The following is a 19,194-nucleotide window of genomic DNA, read 5'->3' on the forward strand; positions in this document are numbered from 1 at the left end:
TCGGCGCCATAATCTCGCGAGAGCGCGCCTCCTGGCGGTGGTGCCTGCCTGCCTGCCTCGGCGATGCGATGCTGTTGCTGTGGGTTTGATTGACAGGAAACATGTCGGTGTGGTGGGAGCGAACCGGGATGCTGCTGCTGCTGCCACGGGAGACGGGGACTACCTGCATCCAGTCCTCTCATCAGCACCCTTAAAAAAAAAAAAACAACTAAAAAAAAAAACAATTAAAAAACCCACCCCGCCACCACCGGGCTCTCCCACTCCCCCTGACAAACACGTCTGCTTATGATGCGCTGAACAGCTTGTCTTCTTCTTCTTCTTTTGAAAACATCATTTGGAACGGAGGTGGGGGTGGTGGTGGTGTGTGTGTGTGTGTGTGTGTGTGGGGGGGGGGGGGGTTGCCCGATGGATGCTCTGGCAAACCGTGCGGTCCGCGCTCAGCATCTCCACACTGCGTTCGGTTGAGCCCACAGAACCCAGAGGCACCTTGATGAAACGGCAGGAGCTCCGAGGACTGTTGTTGCAATGGAGTCGACGCTCTCACGGCTCGCACCGCGTCAGTGATCCTCCACGCATCTCGTCTGTTTTTAAATGGCGCTCTGCAGGTCGCTGTGCTCCGTGGGCTCCTCTGCGCGTCTCTCCCCTGAATCCTTTTAATTTTCCTTTTTTTTCATTTTTCATTTTCATTTGTTTTATTTGAAAGTGCAAAAAAAAAGGGGGGTGGGTGGGGGGGAGGACTAACGGACCACCGGCTCGCCAAACTATGAACGAGGAGATGACAAAAAGCGAGGAGCAGCGTCTTAGTTTGCAGAAAGCCTTGCAGCAGTGCGAGCTGGTGCAGAACATGATAGACATAAGCATTTCCAGTTTGGAGGGTTTACGGACCAAATGTGCCACATCCAACGACTTGACACAAAAGGAGATCCGGACGCTGGAGGTAAGCGGAATGGCCGAATCCGTGCTGTTGCATCTTCGTGTATCATCCGCACGGATGGGGCTGACACCGTGCGCTTTCTGCTTCTAGGCCACTGTGCACATTTTTTTTTTCTCTCTCTCTCTCTCTGTCTCTCGCTCTCTCGCTCTCTCTCTCTCCTGTGCCTTTTCTGAACGACAAGCTGGGCTTTCTGCTTTCACGGCATACATATGCTTTCTGCCAAAGCCCTCACTGTTATATATATATACATATATAAATATAAATATATCTGTTTTGTGCAGTGCAATAAATCGGGAGGCTGCAGTGGGGCTGTTTTGGAGAGACTTGCGCATTCTGCAGGTGGCGGCGAGAGAAGGTGGCTCTGCTCCACCATCAGAGGGAATATCTGAGGCCTATATAGGCTTGCTCGTGTTTACCATCCACTACCAATATATACATATATATTCATTATATTCATATATATATATATATATATATATATATATATATATATATATATATATATATATATACATATATATAAATATGCCATCCTGCCCCTGCGCAACTGTCCATACACAGCCAAGCGCATCCAAGGGGCCCGGCCGTTACGCAAGGCGAGCGGATTAGTGGAATTGTTGCCAAATGTCATTATCCGCGGGATTAATTGGCCCGCGGGGGCCATTCCGTAATTTGCGTTACGTAATGGCCATCATCGTACCCGAGTGTGGCGTTTATGAGGGATATCTAAGACTGTCCGTTTTGAAAACAGCCCCCCCCCCCCCCCCCCCCTCTCTCTCTCTCCAGCAGCGACAGGCTGTTATACAGGACAAATAAAAAAAACGCCATAAAGTGCGATAAGGTCACTGAAAACTCAACCACTGAGCACCGGGGCCTGTGAGGATGTTTTGGTGATGATGCCCCCCCCCCTCAGCCCCCAGGAGATAAAAACAAACACCATTAAGTGCGATAAGGGTCTCTCTGAGTATCTGTGTGTACCATCGGCACACTTTGAGTCCCAGTGGGAATATAATTGAGATATTACATAAAGAAAGAAAAAATAAACACCAGAGAGCAAAGTCATGCTATAATCCCAAGCCAACAGCAATATGAGGATACTGTGTTACATAACATAAACTTCACTTAATGGCCCAGACATGGCTTTGAATACGTTGTGTCAGGCGGGGGGACAGTAATTAAAGGACTAATATGAAGTAAAAAATGTTTGTGTTGCCTCGAATGAGCAGGCTTTAATGTCTCGTGAGGTAATGTGAGTTCTGTATGATTTGCTATAAGAATCACAATCGTTCTTTTTAATGTTACAATTAACCTCATGGACCTTTTTTGAATTGTTATTTTTCTTTCCACCCTAAACTTTTTTTCTATGAATCGATGAATCCCTTTACTCGACATAAACATATGCTCAGATAATATATTCTGGTTAAAAAAATGTTTTAAAGCATCGATGAAATTTGTTGTATACCTCTAGTGGAACGCCTGTCATCACTTCCCAAGCACATAGCACAAGTGGGTTTCCCTTGATGTATGCAAGTGAACCCAAACTATTCATGGTACTGAAAGTTGTAGTCGATTAATCAACATTTAAGACATGCATGAGGAACCCTGCAGCAAAGCATATCCACCGTATTCAGATCAAGACAATTATTAGCTAAAGTCGCATGAACTCCAATTCTTTCTTATGTTGGGGCCCCCCACGTGGGGCCAGAAAAACACATTGGCAATATCGCCTCAAAAAAGTTGTCGATAGCGAATCAGAAACAGAGGGACATTGATTTGATTGATTTGAAAGTCGTTCTCCTGGCCTTTTGATGAATATATTCACTTTACTAGGACTCTGTTCGGGTCTCCATCATTATATTCACTAACTAATTACTTTATTGTGCATCTGCGGTCCGTTTGGCGCCGACGGCCCCAAGGATTACCAGTGTCCCATCATATGTTCCATTAGTAGTTGTTCACACTCTCTCTCCTCTGTCTAAATGCAAAGAAATCTGATTTATTAGATTTGTTGCAGATGTCCGAAAGCTTTTATTTAAGAAAAAACTTCCTTGATCAGCTGCAGCAAGAGGTTTTTGTATCTCTGTATTTGACGATGCCATAGCACTCTTCAAAAGGATTCGTGAAATCAAGAAAAAAGCAATAAATCTTTTATTGTATATACTACTAGGATAGTCAGAGTGCTTAAAAATACAGTAATTGGTCACATTGTTATCAAGTTTATGCCCACCAGACAAAGTGATATGAACACCATCATGAATTCAGGTCAGAGTGAGATATTTTGGTCGCCATGTGGGCTGCAGCTCCTCTGTTGCTAAATTCAGGCTATACAAGCCCTTTTGCAAAACACATTTTTTATTATCAATATACCTGGGAATAATGCAAATATGGCTTGTGCTTCCTCAATAACTTCTGTCTGGATGCAAGTGAGTATATATTGGTTTATCCGCTGTGTTTGTATTTCAATTTTGTCAGATGGCTCTCTGTAGAAATGAAATTAACTCATGTGAAAGAAATGTTCATCAGGAGGAAACAAGTTTTTACAAATTGACGGAGAACAAAGAAAAACACTCTTGACGGTTAATTCATGAGTGCAAAAAAAAAAAAAAAGGGGGTGAATTACTCCATATAACCATCTAATCTTTTTTTTTAAATCCTTAGAGCCTTTCAGGACGACACTGTCTCCTTATTGCCTCAATGACAAATGAGTGGTCCACCAGGGGTTTTGATCAGGATCACAATGACGTCAGTCATACGCAAAGCCTTCCTCGTTAACCTGCCCTGATCCTTGTGGAGTGCGGTGTCGTATGGGGAGATTCCTCTATGACACGTTTTTTCCGTCCCCATTATTAAACTTGAAGGACCAAGATTGGGCCTCAGACGTAATCTGCCGGAGGTGTCGAGCACTGACCTTTCTTTAGCCAACTGCTTCACCGAGAATAGCAGCCTATATCATTACCTGGATGTGGTGTTGATACTGGTTTGCATTAATATTAATACGATTATGCGTTGTTGGTTGGTATCCCTTGGATACACTGGAATGATCCGCGCACACGATGAATGACCTCTTTTTCTTTTTTCCAGGCTTGCAGACACGTGCAGAAACATGATAGAGACATGACATGCAACCCAGACGTTACTTGTAACAGAAGTAAGGGTGTGGGTCAAAACAAGTGTTGTTATTTGTTCATATTCACGTGTATCAGACGTAAAGCTATATGAGATATAAAGGCTTTACAGTAAGATGTTTAACAGGTCCACAGGTTCATAGATGTCATTGTATGCCTGTGTAGTAGACATCGTCTTACCCTGGCTAAAGAGATATAGATTAAAACCTGACCTCACTTTCACATCTCTGCACACCAGGGCGGTTTGCCGTATAGAGTGGGATTAATAGTCGTATTGTTTGTCTGACATATCATCACCAAGTTGATATGGGGAACTTGTTAGCAAACAGATGCTTACTGACACATCCAGACATGTTTGCGTCCACTTTGCACATATAAGTCCAATATTCACTCTATGATTTTAGCTCTCATTTTGGTCTCCACCAACACTTCCTGGCTCTTTAGCTGCAATTGCGACACTATGTTCACCAGCTAGTTGCCGACTGTGTCCGTCTGCTGATGAGCAGCTGTTTTCGCCGTGACCGTGAACCAAAAACTGTAAAGTTTTGGATTAACACTGTGCTGAATTTCACTATGAAACTCTTTGTAGCAGAAATGTCATATGTTATTAAAATATAGATTATTAAATATGATTATCTTGAGTTGGGAGTTAAGCGTATGTGCCTTGAAGAGTACTGCTCGTGATATCGATTAGTAGTATGAAAAATGGGGGTGAGTCCCTCAACTTTAGGCAAATTAACTACTAGTACCATTATAATACAAATACAGTACAATATATCAAGTTTATGAACCATCCAGTTTATGAAAGTGCTTTCAGTTAAATGTTTTCCTAAAGCTCTAGCTCCTATCAGTACACTGAGAATGAACTCATACACGCAAATATCTTTTTCCTTGTTAATTAAAAAAATCAACAACATACCTTTCATAGTCCCAAATCCTATAAATAACGTCTACTCACTACAGTATATTTCACCATGTATTCTGCGCTTTGATTATATCGCTGGACATTTTTAATGCAGCAAAGTACATGACTCTAGTTTTACTGATCAGAAAAAGGCCGGTGTGGAAGTTATAGTCCGCAGCACTAAGTGTTCCAGTTTATCTGGATTATCTGAGTGTGGCAGTTGTGAAGAGGTCAGTTTGGCTCATGTCTGAAATGGGAATAGCACCATATGCTCGTCTACTTCAGCAGTCCGCTTAAAGGAACACTCCATTTTTTCCCCTTTTTTCTATGTTAGCTGCCGTCACCGTGCCGATAAGATGAACTGATCCTGGTACTCTTGTCCGATAACATTAAAGTGGACATAAGTAGGATCCTTTAAATCAACAATTAAAATGTTAGCTGGCTTAATATAGAGGTAAGGAAGGACTAATCACGAACCAGAAAAACGGAGAAGATTGTGCTCAGAATCCAACATCTGGTCGTCTCCTGGCGGTCTAAGAACACTCAACATTTCCGTAACAATAATGGACCGTCCTTCAATCATAGATGGCCTTTTGGGAAAATATCTCCAGTTCCGTTTTAGATATAGAAAGAGACATTTTTTTTGTGTCAGGTGCGAATCGGAGTGCCATTGGTCCGAGCTGAAGTTCATTTATGTTGACCACGGGCGTAGCACGGGGGGGGAGATTACCCAGGGCCCAAGGGTGGGGGCCCTGGAACTGTTAGCTATTAGCTACCTAGCTGAGATCGCCACAGCTGCTATTGCCAGCTAGCCAGCTAACTGTAACTTTTACTGCCTGACTACAGTAGGAGTGAGCTAGCTAATTACTATTAGAATACACAAGCAGTGTCATAAATGAATCAGCATCATAGCTGCGGGGGGCCCCACACAGACTGCGTCTGTATAGGGCCCAGAATTTGGTGCTACACCCCTGATGTTGACAACAGGTTATGTGCAAATAATAGAATCATTATTTTATACCCTAACCCTTCACCTTTCACCTTAGCTTCTCTGTGTCTTGCAGTTATCTCTGCCTCCACATTTAACACGGACAACCGTAAGAGTCGAGGGCCGTGCTAGGCTAAGACGGGTGAAAGAGTAAGGCTGCGCTTTCACATGGTTGTGCTTTTGAATGCAATGCACATATTTTTCAGGTATTATGTCGAAACTACCTTAGTTCATCATGTCAGCATGCTAACAGTTCCCTGGTTTTTGGTTATAAACCGTAACACACAAAAGTAAACGGTCAGAGCGTTGTTCGTCCTGAGGCGCACGTGATTGTTTGAACCAGATTTCGTGTAATGTATCCAAAATTTGTTAATATTAGCTCAAAAGAAATTTAGGATTTCTTCTCACTTATCCATACACGCACCCTTTTGTGAAAGCCATGTATTTTGATGACAAAAGTACTGATGCGAAATCTTCAAAAGTTTGCAAGTCATTTGCACTAAATGCGAACCAGTAATTTTTTTGCTGTGTATTGCTATGTTGTTGCATTTATGCAATTATCCCACAAAACAAGTAGAAGTGACAAGATTTGTTATATCAAGCCAACACTGGTTTCTACTGTGTAATGCTGTAGACCAGCACTGTCTAATATCTATAGCAGTCATTTTGCAGGTGTACTTAACATTTGGAACGGTGCCATGATCTACATGCATTCTCCTTAAGTCTAAAGCGACACGTCACCCTGGTGTTTTGGGCTAATATAGCTTAACAGCAAAAATACTTCTGTAAATCCTGCTTTTAATAGTGTGATGTTTAAGTACAGTCGGTCAAACAAGGTTTCTCACATTAACAGCTCACAGTGTAATGAGACATGTCAGTGAAAAGAAGGACATATTAACATTAGCCTTGTCACGAATCAATTCATTCTTGCTTCTTGCTTCAAGTGTGCGAATGAGATAAATAAAATTCTAATTCTTATTGGTGTTATTCCCTGCAAAAGTTGGTTAGTCTGTTTTCATCAGGGTTTTTTTTGTTTTTGCTACATTTCAATTATTTGTGTTTTCCTGTTTCCATTTTGTCTTTCGTGCTTGGTTGGTGTTGAGTAAAGTTTGTCGGGTGTTGTTGTCTGTCCTGCACGATCCCTTTGCAATAAATGGCAGTTCTTTTGTGCCAACATCAATCCTATCTTGTGTCACATTGTATAAAATGTTGTCACTTGGTCAGGGGTCACTGAGTGTTACATTTAATTGCTTATTTATTGTAGGCATCAAAAATCTATTTACAAAACTTTCAATATATATATATGTGTGTATATATATATATATATGTATGTATGTATATATATATATATATATATGTATGTATGTATATATATGTATATATATATGTATATGTATATATATGTATGTATATATATGTATATATATGTATGTATATATATGTATATATATGTATATATATGTGTATATATATATACATATATATGTATCATAACCATCATAACCACAGCTCTCCGCCGCTATAACCACTGAGCGGCCCCACTGGAGTGAACGGGCGCTAAGTGATCTTAGTGGTGGTGTCGCATTTATATTCTTCCCTGCATCGATCCTTCAGGTCGTCCGGGGATTTCAGTGACTTGGCAGTAAACCAGCGAGCGTATACACACACACACACACACACCTCTGACTGTAGAACCACTGCTTGGCACTGTCCATCAGGATTTTATCAGGCACTTTAGGACCAAAGGCAGAACATTGCAGTGAAGCGGTTGAGGTGAATAGATGTGATACTGACATTGATGCTTCTTTGCTTAATAATCCAGGGCACCATTCTTTCCCTGATAGGCTTGCAACATCTTTTTCTATTTGCATCGTCAGCCGCATCTGAAATAAAGGACAGGTGAATTCGTTAGGACAAATGCTAAAACATTTCACACTGAAGTGGTAGAAAAAATTAGGGTAAAATATTTCGTAATTAATTCTTGTTTTAGTTTTTAAGGCCCTTTTTTTTTAAACGAGGTTTGATGCTGCTGGACAAGTTGGACTTTGGGCAAACCACTAATAAATAAAAAGTAACAAATAATATAACAAAAATAATAACAACAAAATTACAGCAAAATAATAACAGCGTTTATTTTTAAAAATGACGATAAAATCTGAGCCGTGGTGAGCGTTAAAGAAGCTCACCTCCTCCGCTCCGTGTCCGTCCCTCTCCTCCCAGGGGAAGTTGGTGAAGTACTTCAGCCGCCAGCTGTCCTGCAAGTGCAAAGTGGCCTTAGAGGAGCGCAGCGCCGAGCTGGAGGACTTCCCTCGCCTCGGCCACTGGTTCCGCATCGTCAACCTGAGGAAAGAGGTCACGCAGGTAAGACTTCAAGCTACCAAGTTTTTTTTCCTTCTTCTTTATTTTTATGGGCTTTTATACACATACATTGACAAAACTACCCACATTTTTTTTTAAACATTCAAGCATTCATAATATATAGAAAAATAAGCAATAATTAGAAATTAGCTAATGATCAATTAGTTGTTTGATTGACTTTTTTTGGGAGTCTTTTTAAATCTAAAAGTACATCCATATATATTCTTTATTCCTCCAATATAGAAATCTGGTAACTGATATTGATTTAGCTCTTTTCAAGAGACAAGTAACAGCACTCTAAATTAAAAAATACAAATTGAGTCAAAAGTATGACAGAATAATCTGGACGTGCCATTGCCCTGTCCTTTTTCTTTTCCCATCCCTTAAATGTTCTTTGGTATATAGTGATCACTGAGTCTCTGACCACTGAAATGTGACTGTGCTGAATTCAAACAGAACCTGGTGGTTCCTTTGGCCAACACACTGTGACTGCCACAGGACTTGTGCTCTGTTTCCCTCATTTCTTGTCATGTACTTACCGTTACTGTCTGTGTGTGTGTGTGTGTGTGTGTGTGTGTGTGTGTGCGTTGCAGGAGATGAGCCCGGGTGAGGTGACCCTGGAGGGCCTGCTCGAGATGAATGAGGAGCAGGTGTGTGAGCTGCTGCAGAAGTTCGGCGCCAACGAGGAGGAGAGCGCCCGACTCAACGCCTCCCTCTCCTGCCTCAGAAAGGCCCACCAGCTGGGTAAGGGCTTACGCACACACACACACACACGCACGCACACACACAGACACAAACTGTGGAGCGTCACACAGGTGACAAAGACAAATTAAAAACTCTCGATTGAAGTTGCTCTGCATTCTTAATATAACTGAGTTGTCATTTACAAATGAGAGGAACAAACTCCATCACACAAATGTAAAACAAAAAAACAAACTATATTTGCTATTTTGCTTTACATTTGTGTCAAAAAAAACGTCATGATCTTGGTTGATTTGGGTTCTAGTTAATTCTGAAAATCTTGCAACTTGTGTGAGGTTAATTCTCAAACATGATGAATTTTTACTCACCTTTATTTTGACTTTAAAATAATACATGATAAGCTTTGTGGTTGTGGGAAAATACAGTTTGGAGCAGGGAGTGAAAATTCTCTCTGTTGAGACTTTCTGGTGTTTAAGACTTGAGACTTGGCCGATGAACAGAAACTTTTTGCTGTTATTCTTCCGTCTCTCTTTTTTTCGGTGTGTTCCTATTCTTCATTGGATATTATACAGTAGAGTGCTGACAGAAAATGAGGCCAGACTTAAACGTGGAATGCAAATTAAATTGTCCACATCATAAACCTGAAGGCCGGCAGCATGAAACGAAAAAAATCCTACAACTTAATTCACATAATAAATTTTGCAGCCAGCCTGCGTCTGATTTCCTGTCTGGTGAAAGTGTTAAGTTCACACGGTGACGTTAATACAGCCACAAAAACAAAACTGTGCAACTTTCCATCCAGCAGGTGGTGCTGTTTGTTTTATGATCAGCCACGATCATTCAGTCCTTCTCTTACCTCTCTTTTTTTATTTATTATTAATCTGCAAATCACTACTTCTGTGGCAGAACTGGGAGAATAAGAGATATGTGGGCTGTCGGATTGAGTTGCCCAGTCATGGGATTTTTTGTGTTTGTTCCTGACACTATAATTTCACCAAAATCTTGATTGTGCGGATTTTGTGTTGCTATCGCCAAAGATAATCGATTGATAAAACTGACGGCTCTTTGAGCAGATGATTTGATGCAGAATTTTTTTTTGTTTTACGAGATCATAGTATATTTATATTTTCTCCTTTTTTGTTCCTTGTAGCCACATGTTTACCTCGTGGAGGTTTCCTTTCTCTCATTCTGCAATGATCCTTTTCCTTTCGTTTCTTTTCGTTTCCTCTCCTTGTTTTTTGACTCTGACTTTCTCCAACAAGGGTCATTCTCTGAGCTTTAAAGTGCATTTCTTTAGTTCCGCAGCTTAACACCAGGGGGCGCTACAGACCATCACTTGTCTTCAGTCTCTTAGGTAACGCTTTTGCAACGATACAAAGGAACCAGAAGGGGGCAGTAGAGTCTAACTAAAACTGCGTTGTTAGGTTTAGTAACAACCTTTTATAAACCTGTTTGATAACATATCTGTTTCTCTCTCTCTCACACACACACACACACACACACACACACACGGACACGGCTCCGCTCTGTAGCAGACGTCCTTCGAGACAGAAGGCTCCGCTGAATTATTAAGCAAATTAACTTGATGGACACAGTGGACTTTTCTCTTCCGTGCGCTCCTCAACAAAGCAAGGCAGTGCTTTATTAAAGGAGTGTTTTATTATTAAGAGGTTAAACTTGTTTTTTTCGTTCCCCTCAAAGCATTTTTTTTTTTTTTAATTTTCTTTGACTCTGATTAATAATAATCCAGACGGCGTTCAGACCGACCGGGCTTATTTGTACAAACAGCCTCGAAAAGCAGGTCCTTCGTGAGTCTGCATGTGCCCAGCTGTCCTCTCCACCGCTCCTCTCACACCTCTCTGTCTGTCTGTCTGTCTGTCTGTCTGTCTGTCTGTCTGTCGGAGGTAGATATTGTGCTGAGAGACCGGGAGACAGAGAGACAGAGAGACAGGCAGGCGTGCCCCGAGCAATCGCCCAATCACCGGAGACCAGCTCAGTTTTGAGACAAAAGTGAAAAGAAAAAAAAAAACCATGACAACCAAATTTCACGTAATCATTCTGTGAAAACAGAATGAAACCTGCGAATAATCTCTGAGGTGTGGAAATGCCTCGAGGCGAGTCAACACACAAAATGCCTCGAGGACTGTATTCATATGGCAGTATTCTAGGTGGGGTTCAGTGTCAAGGAGAAGTGGGGATCGAGCCACCAACCTTCTGGTTAATGGACGGCCGTCTCCACATCCTGAGCCGCAGCCGCCCATGTCGCTGGAGAACCATAAATGTGGTTTATGGTTCTCCAGCGACATTGCGTCATGCCCTCTAACCCAGACATGCCCTTTCAGATTTCTCTTGGAGTCAAAGTTTGATTTCAGACAGACTTAGGAGGTTTGTCCTCACCACCACCACCTTCTTCTTCTTCTTCTTCTTCTTCTTCATCTTCTTCTTCTGTTTAGTTGTCATGGATATATCTTTGCCGTCATCACTTGACCCAGGGATGGAACTTTGGTCACTTGATAAAAGGCGATTGAGAACTAAGACACTTGTAGTGTCCTCCTTGATCCTTCTGACTTGATTTATATATTTTTTAAACATATTAATACTAACGTGACATTTGTTTGTCTTAATTTTAACTGCAGGCCAACCGTGTTGTTGTTGTTGTTGTTGTTGTGAGCTTTGACGCCATCGTGAATGTTTTTTACGGATGAATACATCGCACGGCACGTGTACCGACAGAGCAGCAGAGCTGTCTGTGTCTACACACTGAGAGATTTGTTTAATCCAAACGGATTATTACAGATCTCCAATTGTATGAATGAGCATAGACTGGGGAAAGATAAAGGACCACCTGTTATCATATCACCAAACTTCCTCACGAAGGTCCGCCCCTGGGCGCGTCTGTGCTCGTGTTCCTTTCTTCGCTTGTCCAACTCCTCCTTCCAGTTGTCCGTCAGCCTCCTCTCTGCCTCTCTTCTTCGACTTCCATCCTCTCCCTCCCTCCCTCCCTCCCTCCCTCCGGGCCCTCCGAAGGCCGGGTCGGGCCACACAGAGCCACTAATGGGCTCTCCAACGGGGGAGGGGGGGGGCGGAGAGGTACTCTCCTAGCCGAAAGGGAAGAGAAATGCAGGGTGTGCGGCGGCACTGTCCATATTCTCACCCAGATGGAGCTCGGAGAGTGAGATGTGTCGTAAAGGCCTGAAAGCATGCACATATATGCAAACGCAGAAGAGGAGCACTTGTTTTTTTAACAGGTTGCACAGACCTCATGGGAGCATTTAGAACTCAAACACAGCCAGGCTAGACGCAGAGGATGTTCTCATACGTCTTATATTATATATATATATATATATATATACATATATACATATACATATATACATATATATACATATATATATATATATATATATATATATATATATATATATATTTCTGGAGGTTTTTGCAAAAGAAAAAAGTACAGATATAGTCGACCATCATCGTGAATGAAAGCAGAACGAAGGATTTGCAGATTTATGCGCCGATTCGAAAAGAAAAAACGTCGTTCCTGTTTGGTGAGTCACCGGGAATTATGCTTAAACATTGGCAGACGCCGGGACGTTCGCATACTTCGCGATCCCATACATCACGTCGCCCCGGAGAGAGGCAGGGAGCACAATGAGCCAACGTATGTCGCTCTGTGCCGTGGTGGCGGAGGAAGGAAACTAATGCAAGTTAATAGAATTTTTTTTTTTTTTTTTTCACGACAGGCTCTCGGGATTGCAGTCCGCGGGTTTGCAACGAGGATGAGTCATACGATTCGGAGGCTGCCGGTCGGTGGCTTTGTGCCGCAATATACACACATTAGCCAGCCCGTCCACACACACACACACACACACACACACACACACACACAGTCACACGCGCACACACACATGTACAAACATTTTCACATGGAGAATTTTCCTGAATACGAGTTATTTTGTTGATGAGGCTAATAGCGTTGAGCTCTGCTTAACGCGACAGGTTGCCACGGTGGCTCTGCTCCGTAGTCTTTGACAGCTAAAAGGATAATGTCCCTGTGCCCCCGCTCTGAGGCAGCTTCACATGCATGGAAAAAAAAACAAACCCCAACCTAATTGGCTTCAAATGCCACCGGCGAGAAAAAAAGAAATGAAGAAAAGAAGAGAGCCAGAGGAGAAGGAAGCGAAGAGTTGTGCGTGGAAAAAGGCAATTGGAGGTGGAGGGGGGAAGGAAAGGAGAGAGGGAGAGAGAAGGGGGGGGGGGGGCGGGGGGAGGGAGGACGCTGAATAACATGAGAGAATATTAGGGTGAGAAAAGAGGCGACGGCGACAGGAGGTGAAGAAGAAACATAGTGCACGTCGAGAAGAAAGGAGACAGGGAAGGAGAACGACCAGGAGACGCGTGGACAGAACCCCCGTCGGCTGTTAACTCATTTGCAGGGTCTCGACTTCGTGTCCCGCTGATTTACGCTCCGAGTATAACGTCCAGAAACCCTCCATCCATGCATCGTCTACCGCTTTGTCCACTTAAGGGCCGCGGGGGGGCTGGAGCCAATCCCAGCTGACAATGGGCGAGAGGCGGGGTTCACCCTGGACAGGTCGCCATCCTATCACAGGGCCACATACAGAGACAGACGACCATTCACTCTCACATTCACACCTACGGTCAATTCAGAGTCTCCAATGAACCTGACCCCATCCTGCATGTCTCTGGACTGTGGGAGGAAGCCGGAGAACCCGGAGAGAACCCACGCACACACGGGGAGAACATGCAAACTCCACCACAGAAAGGGTGCAGCCGCAGCGTTGCCCTTTTCACCAAATCCTGTTGTAAACCGCCGCACGTCCTTGGTGGTAATTAGGCCAATTACACGAGGCTCTTTTTCTGCCTTTTTCTCAAAGGCCCCTCTGCGCGTTGAGATCGCCCCTTTAACGGTGTCGGGCCGCGCCGGTTCCCATTCATCTCCGAGGTGAAGCGGTGTCAAATGCGTCAGGTGCATTATTTGGTTTGACACTTGATGTGGAGATGCTGGGTTATTCAGGAGAGAATGAAAATGGAAAAGCCATGATGATGATGGTGACGACGACGACGACGACGACGACGACGTGGAAACCAGAATTACTTCTGAAGTCGTGACGCACACGCGCGTCCACTCGACTGCGTTTGTGAGTAGATTTGGGAAGAAAAATTGGAGGATTTTCTCAAAGGAAGGGTTTGACAATGTGGTGAAAATGGTAAATACAACACTCATCTATGCATTAAAGGTTTTATCAATCATCATCTTACCACCAGGAACACGTCCTACACAAACGCTTTATTTTCTTTTATTCCAAAATTAAGAATTTGGGGTTATTCAACGCAACACATTGTGCTGATGTTTGACTTATGCGGGGTTTTTATTTAATGTCCTGATCAAGTAGATAAATATATATTTTCTTTCGATTTTGATTATTGCTTCTTCTTGCGCTGTCGTATATACGCCATGCGCAACCTCGTATTATAAAAGTTTGCAGGGCATTTTATAAGTTTATTCCAGCAATAAACCTTTTTTGACAAGAAAAGCTAACACGCGTGGCTTCCGCGGCGATCGTGGCTCTTTCAGAAGATTCATAGTTCGGCCTTGAACTTCAGTGTCTTTCGGGAGACTTTTGTACAATATGTCCGTGATGATAAATCCAACATCCAATGACTTTTATGATCATTTATCCCGTTTTTCACGTTGAAAAAGACTACTGTTGTTGTTAGCGGAATCCTTTTTTTGGCCAAAGATTTTAGAATGAGAACAAGACAGTTCACTCCTCATTTCCTCCGAACTGTGAATATAAAGGGAAGCACCCGAAATAATCAGAAGAACAGCAAGACATGTGTAGATTATTACATTAGGAGACGGCTTAGACCTCAGAGGGTTAACTTCTTTGCCCCTTTGGGGACAGCAGAAAAAAAAAGGAGCTATTAACGCAAAACTGCCTCGTGTCTTTTAGCTCCGTTTTGTTCTCCACCAACTCCCAAAAAAGAAACATCTGGCCCTTGAGCAGCTTAATGCTTCACCAGCTAGTTGCTAACTTTGTCTTTCTGGGGTTAAGTACTGTGCAGGAAGCCTTTACGGTCGGTTATTAGAGCTTTTTCTTTTTTTTTGCTGGCTGTTCTGTCTGACAACGGGCTTGGTGAGAGAAACAAAGCAAAGCTGCAGACTTGCAAGAAAGAAAAAAAAAAGAAAAAAGCGGAGCTGAGAAATACCTGTCAGCCCCCGAGAAGTCGTGATAAATTACACGTCTCAAAGTGGCTTTTGTTTTCCATTAAAGCTCCCCATGAAAAGCAACTTCTAAAACTCTCTCTCTCTGTAACGAGCAAACGCCACATGGATGAACTCAAAAATCGCAGTTCTCAAAGGGAGCTCCGCTCGGTCTGCGTTCTTCCTCTCGTCTCGTGGCGATCTGGAAGGCTCCCGCCTAGGTGAGATCGTGTGAAATATCAAATTAATAAGCCGAGTCCCGTCACTATTTTGCAGGAGCAGTTGCTAAGATACTAGTGCGGCTTGATGAATGGACTCATTACTTTGAAGCAACAGTTTCATAAGTGCGATTCAAGTTCATTACTTCTCTTGCCGGGGAAAATTTCATTAGAGAGCATTGGCTTGATAAACACTGTCAAAAGAATTTTTCTTCCAAAGTGAGGCGGATTCGTGCCGGAATATAATCATCGGAGGGAGGAGGAGCTCATGATTTAGATCAAATCTGACATATTCAAAAAAAACAACAACTTCTGGTTGGATTTTGGAAGGTGCTAATTTGTGAAGTGGACAGGTCAAACGTGTTAAACAGTCATAGGCCGGACCCCAAAACCGCATTGGAGCTGCGCTTCCTGTTGCCTCCAGGCGGCTGCCTCAGCCTCTTGCGACACAAATTCACCGGCGGCCCGTTTACTCAGCCCTCTGTCGTTCATGTGGGGGAGCGAGCTGAACTTTTTGAACATTGTCCGAGTGGCCTGTTGTGGTTTCATTTTCCCGCTAATGAAGGAGGCTTGATTGAGCCCCCTCCTCGTCCTCCTCATCCTTTTCCCCTACATCTTTGGACGAGCACCCTTTGCGGAGGGCCCACTCGTCCGGTCGGCGTCGTGATAGGCCCCTGAAGGGGGTTTTGAGGGCGGAGGTGTCAGCCTCTCAACGTGGGTTCAGGCACAAGTGGCGGCGTGGCTCTCGGGCGGCCGCACCGAGGGCAGCGAGTGAGTGGCAGCGAGGGCAATGACTCGGGGAAGAAAAAAAAAACCCCCAGCCCACTGACTAATTACCCACGGGTGTGAAATACAGCTTGTCAACGGTTCCTATGGATTTCAGCGTTGAAACTGACAGCTAACGCTCTTAATATGGCGGCACAGATTCCAATTTAAGCTCTTTAAGTATTCCATATTATATTGTGTTGATGGGGGGCAGCTAACTGACCATGCGTCACGCACTGCTGGAATTAAACCAGCAAGGTTTCCATGACGAGCAAAGGCAACACCAGGTTCACTTATCCAGCCGGAGAGCACAAACTGAGGAGTGACGTCATTTGGTGTGTGTGTGTGTGTGTTTTCTTTGTACAGCCTGACATACTGTACGTGTGTGTCAGAGGTAAAACTATAGAGTTTCAAAATAACAGTTGCCTCTGATTATGGAAGTATGTTTTAACACAAAACAAAAAAAATATATATATAAAAATCAATGCATCAGAACCAGAGATATTGTAATTATCACCTATAAACGTTAACATTCATTTGGAGTGTTGTTTGATAGATGTGAGTCCAATATTCCCGAAAAAAATCTCTTTGGCAGTTAAATGGTCGACTACGTTCACTAGCTACTTGCTTACTCTGCAGCCGTTTGATGCTCGGCAGGTAGCGAACAGTGGTGAGACTGAACAGAATCCGTCGAGGTGCAGGCCATGAAACCAAATGCAGGCGCCAAAAGATGCTGTGAGGATGCGTACTATGACGAAGCCCTTTCACACTACATGTAGCCATTGGTGGATGCCGTCTATACTTCTACTGAGAAATGTAAGAAACCCCAAGTCAAGACCAATGAAAAAAAAGAGACTCTTTAAGATTCCTGTGCATCACGTCCCTTGTGTCAGCCGCTTCCTCGTGGCCCCTTCGTAACACGACGGAGCGGGAAAGGCCGCGGGCCGCGCTTTTCCCCCCTGGGACCTTTTTATTAGAGATATTTTTCAATTATTCCTGCTTCATTTGATCTCGCTGGTGTTGATATTCATGTTTGAAGTTTGTGTTTTCCCGATTTGCTCCCCGTTCCTTGGAGACGATGTCACTCACAGGGAAGAAAAATGATGAAATGACGCCAGAAAAAAAGGGAAAAGAAAAGAAAGAAAGAAAAATAGCACAGGGGTTGTTGACAGAGATTTACGTTCATGGTGACTGTGGGGTCAATTTCGCACAGACTCTGCCATGCATGAGATTTTTCATCTACCGAGATCAATTCCACACCAACATGTCTTTGTTTGGCCGAACCGCCTCTCGTCTATACATGCATAACTGCAGACGGCAGCGACGCGCAGAACGCTGTCGGCTGTTTCAGCCGCGTTCTCCGCCGAGATCAGTAAACACATTGTTCTGTTCTTTTGTTTCTTTTCTGAAGAGCAACTTGAGGAGGATAAATTGCACAGTAACGGAGGTAAAGTATCGTCGCCCGGGCTCGAAAAAAGCACTCATCACCGGCCGCTCACCTGCCTGCGAAGTCTCTCGCCTCCGCCGTCTCTTCCTCTCTCTTCCTCTCATTCAACAGAAAGTTCCGTTTCGCCCGTGTTATGACTCACGCAGCTTTGCCCCTGTTCTGCTGTGGCGCCAAACACTTCCATCCCTCCGTCAGTGTCTCTTCCCGCTCCATCTATTCATGCTTCTTCGGCGTATTTGAACACCGCTGCACTGCTAATATTTTCACATCAGATAACAGGCAAAGTTAATTATTCATCATGCAAACGGGGCACGGTCGCCGGTCCTACCTGTCCCATCGAGAAAAGCCCGCTGTGCTCGAGCTAATTGATGTTTTTAAGTACGAAGAACGTGTCGAGATCCAAATTAGTTTAACTTGACGCAAATGTCCATCCAAATTATGAAAAGAAAAGCATACCCCCCCCCCCCGCTCTCATCTCAAGTGGTATCGAGACGTGCCGGCAGTTTAGGTTTCAATTGCTCCTGTTGGCTGGAAAGTCGTGTGGAATTCAACGGCCGGCAGTTTCAACAGTTTCAACAGGGACTCGCCCTTCAGTAGACAGTAGGTCCGACGAGTAGGTCTGTGGATTGGAGTGAGCGGGACAATTGTTTCCGGTGATGTTTCAAATGTTAGTACAAAAAGGAGGAAAGAAATTTAATTCCCCCGTGGAGGAGGTACGTGTGGAGGTAGGGAGCTTACAGACACACATCTCAGAACCCGGGGCAAATTAAAACCAGAACTGTTTGCACGGCTCAGTACTACGACAGAACAAATATGCTCTCTGCTGATTAGTGTGAAACCCCTTCAGCATCCATTTTACATCACCGCCGGGCGTCGGAGGTTAACGCGGCGCTCTCGCCTCCGCTTTCTGCCAACAGGGAGCCAGGAGAAGCAGGACTGGTCCATCCAGTGGCCCACCTCCGAATCGGGCAAGGAAAACACTCCGGTGGGCCAGCCAGAGGCCAGTCAGTGGATCCGGTTCCAGCTCTCCCAAAGCCCCAAAGTCCAGTCCAAGTACAACCAGCACATGTGCCACAGCCCCCAGGCCCTGGCGCCCCCCTTGTACGTCGACCGACTCACCGTCGACGGTCCCGCCGCGGGGCTCTTCCCTCCCCTGGACTTCGGTCATCGCTCCCTGCCCCCGTCCCCCCGCCAGAGGCACTTTGGCCACACGCCCCCCCGGACTCCCCTGGTCATCAACACCATGACCCCGCCGGGCACTCCCCCCATGCGGCGGAGGAACAAAGTGAAAGCCCCGGGAACGCCGCCTCCGCCCAGCCGCAAGCTCATCCATCTGCTGCCGGGCTTCACCGCGCTGCACCGCAGCAAATCCCACGAGTTCCAGCTGGGGAACCGCTTGGACGACACGCAGACGCCAAAGTAAGTGTTGAACCCCCCCCGCTGATTTTGAGTGCCAAATAGTGGCGGCCATTTTGGTGCTTTGTGTGTTTTGCTTAATGACCCAAACCATGTTGCAGTGTA

General features: G+C 44.3%; 1 protein-coding gene across 3 annotated transcripts in view; it reads left to right on the forward strand.

Annotated features, from left to right (window-relative positions):
- The first annotated feature begins 398 nt into the window (after positions 1-398).
- Positions 399-19,194, forward strand: part of ksr2 (kinase suppressor of ras 2) — a 77,277-nt gene continuing 58,481 nt past the window's right edge. For 2 of the 3 annotated variants that reach the window (XM_047329267.1, XM_035640795.2), the window contains exons 1-5: positions 399-937; positions 8,172-8,312; positions 8,903-9,053; positions 17,638-17,673; positions 18,591-19,092. In XM_047329267.1, the coding sequence (XP_047185223.1) occupies positions 764-937; positions 8,172-8,312; positions 8,903-9,053; positions 17,638-17,673; positions 18,591-19,092 (1,004 nt within the window). In that variant the 5' untranslated portion in view covers positions 399-763. The remainder of the gene's footprint in view (positions 938-8,171; positions 8,313-8,902; positions 9,054-17,637; positions 17,674-18,590; positions 19,093-19,194) is intronic. The other variant, XM_047329268.1, reaches the window with a different exon arrangement.

This window comes from Scophthalmus maximus, chromosome 19 (assembly GCF_022379125.1).
Source record: "Scophthalmus maximus strain ysfricsl-2021 chromosome 19, ASM2237912v1, whole genome shotgun sequence".
NCBI lineage: Eukaryota > Metazoa > Chordata > Actinopteri > Pleuronectiformes > Scophthalmidae > Scophthalmus > Scophthalmus maximus.